Source organism: Calidris pugnax, unplaced genomic scaffold (genome assembly GCF_001431845.1).
Source record: "Calidris pugnax isolate Ruff unplaced genomic scaffold, ASM143184v1 scaffold50, whole genome shotgun sequence".
NCBI lineage: Eukaryota > Metazoa > Chordata > Aves > Charadriiformes > Scolopacidae > Calidris > Calidris pugnax.
The window spans coordinates 870,958-875,920 of record NW_015090780.1 but is presented as its reverse complement, the minus strand read 5'-3'; the positions used below and the strand labels follow the sequence as shown (position 1 = coordinate 875,920).

The following is a 4,963-nucleotide window of genomic DNA, read 5'->3' as shown; positions in this document are numbered from 1 at the left end:
GGGTGCAGCCGTAGCAGATCCAGCTTTTGTTTAACCACTAGGCTCCATTGCTCTCCACAACCAGCCCTTCTTTACCCACGAGAAAGGTTTTGCTGCCAGTGTCAGCCTGTCCAGGGCTCCCTGCTGCAGTCACGGGGGACAGGAGTTGATGAAATGTGTGGGGAAGGGTGGAGCATGGCCTTTGGTTGGAGCAGAGCAACCTGTCAGCAGCGGAAAGGGCCCATGTGCTTTTGTTTTTCCTCTTCCTCTCGCCGCTGCAGCTGATCATCCCAGCCCTGGTAGCTGTCACCCAGGTGATGCACAACTTCCTGGCCTTCGTCTTCCTGGTGATCATGGCAGGCTGCAGCATGGCTGTGCTCTACCTTTTACCCTGGTGAGCAGAGGCAGCTCCGAGCCACTTGTCAGGTGGACAGGAGGGGAAGGTTACGGGGAAAGCACCACCCATGATGTGCCAAGGCTGCCCGTTTGCTCAATACAGCAGATTTTTGGGCTGCAGAGGGACCTGTGGAGGTGGGACTGTGAAGGGAGGTGGATGCGATCCACGGTCCCCCAGCAGCATCGTTCAGTCTGTGTTGAGGTTCAGCAGCAAGACGCCAGTCATTGCACAAGGCGCGGTTTTTCCTCTCTTTCTGAAGCAGCTGCCGCACCCTCTGTCAGACGCTCTCTGCCCTGTTTGCCCAAGGCAGAGGACGGGCACAAAGCGGTCTCCAGAGTGGGGTTCTGCAAGGGGTTTCTGTCTCTTTCTGCTGCTGCTTGGGGTGGCCTGGGAGCGGCTGCAGCTGAGTTCAGCTGGCACTGGGGCGTGGGTGCCACTAACACCTCTGGGGGGGTGTCCGTCCCCAGGTCCATGCTGCCGGATACGGTGGATGACTTCATGCTGAGGAACCCCAGCTGCCTCAACCTGGAGGCTCTCTTCTACTCGTTTTATGTCTTCTTCAACAAATTTGCAGGTGGCCTTGCCGTGGGGATATCGACACTGAGTTTACAGTAAGCCCCAAACACTCCCTCCCCTATTTTTTCAGCCCAGCACAGGCACTTTCCACATCTGTTTTCTAGAACGTTGATAGGAGATGCTGGAATGAGTCACAGGGATATCCAAACGTGTCTTTCCAACATCTACTGGGAGCAAGAGGAGGAAAAAGGAGTGGGAATTCCCCAAAACTGGGCCTCTGATACCAGACTCTAGAGGATAGTGACAGAGGTGCCTGTTGGCCTTTCTGCAGTGGCCCAGTGGGGCTGGGGGAAGGAAAACCATTCTCCTCTTCAGTTTTGCAGGTTACCATGCTGGAGACTGCACGTACAACCCCTCCGTCATCCTCACCCTGCAGCTTCTCATGGCCCCAGTCCCAATAGGCCTGCTGCTCATTGCCATAATCATCTTCTGTCTCCATCCCATCAATGAGGAGAGGAGGAAGCAGATGAGAATGGAGATGGAGGCACTGGGGTAAATTCCAGCTCCCTGGGTGTCTGCCTTGGTCCTAGCCTGACACAAAAATGTACAGGGAAGGGACAGTGTGTGTCCAGTGTGTCCAGCTGCATCCTTTGGCTACAACCCTCTCTAGGGGTGCACTTCCCAATGGGTTTGGGGGGTATTTTGGAAGCTGCTGACTTCACACCAGATTTCATGAGCACTTGTGTTCCTTTTAACAGGCATCAGGTACAGCACGACAGCCGAGAACAAACCCAGGGCTGAAGTGGGTGAGTTCATCAGGAAGGACACAGCTTTGCTGCGCTGTCAGGATGTGCCGCTCTCGGGGAAAATCGTTGCTTCCTGTTGTTTCCTGTTCCCTGTCCCAACGGCTTGTTTTGTATCCTGACCCCCTCCTGGCTGGCAGGCACAGGATGTGGAGGGGCTCCTCTTGCAGCCCCAGTCCTGCCACCTCACCAGAGCTGCTTTCTTCAGGGCTTGGCCTCTCCGGTCTTTTGGCAAGTCCTGACAGATCTGGGCAAAGCAGATCCATGCTCTCTTTCTGGGGAAAGACCGCAGTGCCGGGGAGGAAGGGCCCCCACCAGCCCCAGAGCAGTGCTCTCTCACACTGGGGTGCGGAGGTGTCACTTAACCCTGTGGGAAAGCATGCACAAAGAATGCAGGAATTGTTTTCGAGAGGAAACTATTTTTGATCAGTTTTTAGGGAAAATACTGCTGAGATAGTGCATGCCTTTGTGCTTAGACTGCCCTTTCAGAGTGAAAGGTTTAGAATTTCTTCAAACAAGGGTGAAGTTCAAGCCAGCAGTGTTTTAAAGCATATACAGAAACAATGACACCTGGCAGCAGGGTGGTGGAAGCCAACTCTGTCCATCTGCCCGGGCCTTGTCAGCTGAGCCACTTCTGGGAAACCAGGAGCTTCTCGGCACAGGATGTTGCAGGACTGGGCCATGTTTCCTCTGGTCAGGTAGTTAGGGGGTTTCTGGCAGCTTGTCCTGGTTTTGACTGGGTTGGCAGGTTACAACAGAAGTGTCAAACGAAATGTCAAGACGAGCCGAGTTGCTTTTAAGTCGTAGCCCATAGCTCGATCTCCCACAGCAGCATCTTGTGAGAGCTGCTCGGCATCCCCACGTCTCTCCTGGCAACAGTGAGGGGGCAGCGGGGAGGGGGGGAGAGAAGAAATCAGCCATCTCATGGCTGGTAGCGCTGAGCTGTGTTCAGCCTTGTGCAGCGGCAGAGCATGAGGCTGGTTATTTTTAGGGCTAGAGCTGCATCTGACCGTTGGTTGACCTTGCAGCTCTCCAGTCTGGTGCACACTGGCAGGATCTGAGCAAATTACACCCCAGCTGTGGGCTGAATTAATTTTGAAGCTTTAAGTCTTGCGGTGTAACTTCGCGATCAGTGGGGGAAATTGTGTTTTAGAACTGCGTCAGGGCACCTTCAGGATTGTCGCAGCAGTAAGAACAATTTCAGTTCAGATTCAGAACAATTTCTCCTCTTTTTCCTCTTTTTTTTTCTTTTTTTTTTTTTTTTTTGGTCATTTTGTTTTCTGGAATGTGAAGGATGTTCCTTGGCATCACCTGACTAAACCTTTGGTCCAGTGTTGGGATGCACTGCCCTCTGCCACCGTGCTACTTTCAGCCTTGCTGCCTGTGGAGTTAAGAAAAAGCAAGTGCCTTTGAGCATCGAGGAAACACTGATCACTGGGAGTTTCAGATCCCGCAGAAAGCATGAATGATATCCAAAGGCACCCACCCCTTGGGAGAGAGGAGTGGGCTTGATGTGGAGCTCCCAACCTGTGGCACGGGCTGTGAACAGGACCTGACCCACCACAGGGCAGGGAGGTGGTGCCTGCCAGCCCTGCTGCTATGCCTGGGGTGCTGCTTCTGTATCTCAAATAATGCCCCATTTATTTTTTACACTATTAAACCTGAACAGTCACGCTTTTCCCTCTTGGTATTTCTTATTTTGTGAGTTTTGCCAGCAGACGATCCAGAGGGTAGGGAGCGGCTGAGGCAGAATTTACTTGCTTTTCAAGCCTTTGGGCTTGAAAAGTTTAGATACCAGAATCTGACCTGGACCCTCCCTGGGTCTCGACCAGCCCTGAGCAGTTGAGGGGTGGTCAAATCTGGGTGAGTTCCTCACCCCTGTCGAAGTACTGCTTGTTGCAGCAGCCAGCCTTGCTGGTAAGATGAGCAGGTAATGCCAGGGAGTAGAAAAAAAAAAACCACCACCAAAACACCCCACCCAGGGCGAGAGCCACAGTGCCTGGCGTGTGCCAGCGTGCCAGCGCCAGCACGGCAAAGGCTCTGGCGTGGGCACACAGTGAGCAGTTATTTTCCCTTTTCAGATCCTTGTTTATCACTGGCCCTCATAGGGAGAGTCAGCCCAGCCCTTCACTGAAATAGCATTAATCAGGAGGGATGCGAGCACGCCCCATTTTTCTGCCCTGTTATTTTTCCTCCTGACTCTGGGCCCTGCACATCTGCCCCGCTGACGGGTGCGTTCGGGGAAAGTCAGGGACCACAGGCAACATCTCTGCGTTGCAGCTTTAACATAAAAATGCTACAGCATCAAAGCAACAAGAAAACCACCCCCTTGGCATTTCAGTATTTAAAAGATGCAAGGGAGGAATAGAAGCAATTAAAACTTGTTTCATCCCATTATCTGTTATTTTAAGAGTCTCCCCCTCTTGTGTCCCATTTTAATGCACTTGCTGAAAATACTGGCTTTTTATTAGTCTCTTGGCTGTCCTTGGAACTTCTCTGTTCCCTTGTGGATGCTCAAGTTCATCTCCTTGAAGTAAGGAAATAGGACGCTTTGAGGCAAAAACCCTGCGCCTGGAGTGATTCTCTTTTTTTTTTGACCAAAAAAAGAAAGTAGTTGCTGCTGTTCCAGGGAAGAAAGTCCTTTTGAATTTGGGATTGTTCAAACCTGTGTGCCTTTTGTTGAACATACCTCAGTAACACGGGGCCGGTACTGACCTCCACCAGCACCGTGAGGAGCCATATGGGGAGCAGTATTAATAGCGATGTATAAAACATCACTTTACCTGGTGGCTGGCATTGCATGTGCCCCACACTGTCCATTTAGGCACAGCCTCGCCTTGGGAATTGTGGATATAATTCAAAGTTAGGGTTAGGACCTGGGGGTTCCGGGGGAGCCCCACTTTGGCAGCCCGGGGCCTCCACAGCGGCCTGCACTGGGCCACACACCCGGGGCCGGGCGGTCTCGTTGCCGCCAGGCCCCGCGCTTCTGGGGCCTATAAATGGCGGAGAAACGGGCATAGCCTGTAAGGAGCCGAGCCCTGGGGGTTCCCCGGGCGATACAGCGGCTGTGGGGAGGAGGGCTAGGCCGAGCCCCGGGGTCGCTCGCCCAGGCCCGCCGCTCCCTCACGGCGGGGGCCGCCGCGTTTCCCTGGCAACCGCGCGGTGCCAAGATGGCGGCCGGGGCCGGGCAGGAAGGAGGCGGGGGGGCGCGGAAGATGGCGGCGGCGGCGGCGGGGGGGCGGAGCCGCTCTAGGCGGCGGGCGGGCGG

The 4,963-nt window shown here is 54.0% G+C and overlaps 1 protein-coding gene across 1 annotated transcript; it reads left to right on the top strand.

The window, feature by feature from the left end:
- Positions 1–60: 60 nt before the first annotated feature.
- LOC106895744 (sodium-dependent lysophosphatidylcholine symporter 1-A-like) lies at positions 61–3,367 on the top strand. Its single transcript, XM_014955362.1, has 5 exons — positions 61–373; positions 844–987; positions 1,268–1,444; positions 1,651–1,698; positions 2,989–3,367. Exons 1-4 carry the CDS (start codon positions 297–299, stop codon positions 1,691–1,693), a joined length of 441 nt encoding a protein of 146 aa, XP_014810848.1. The 5' UTR covers positions 61–296; the 3' UTR covers positions 1,694–1,698; positions 2,989–3,367.
- The last annotated feature ends 1,596 nt before the right edge of the window (positions 3,368–4,963 follow it).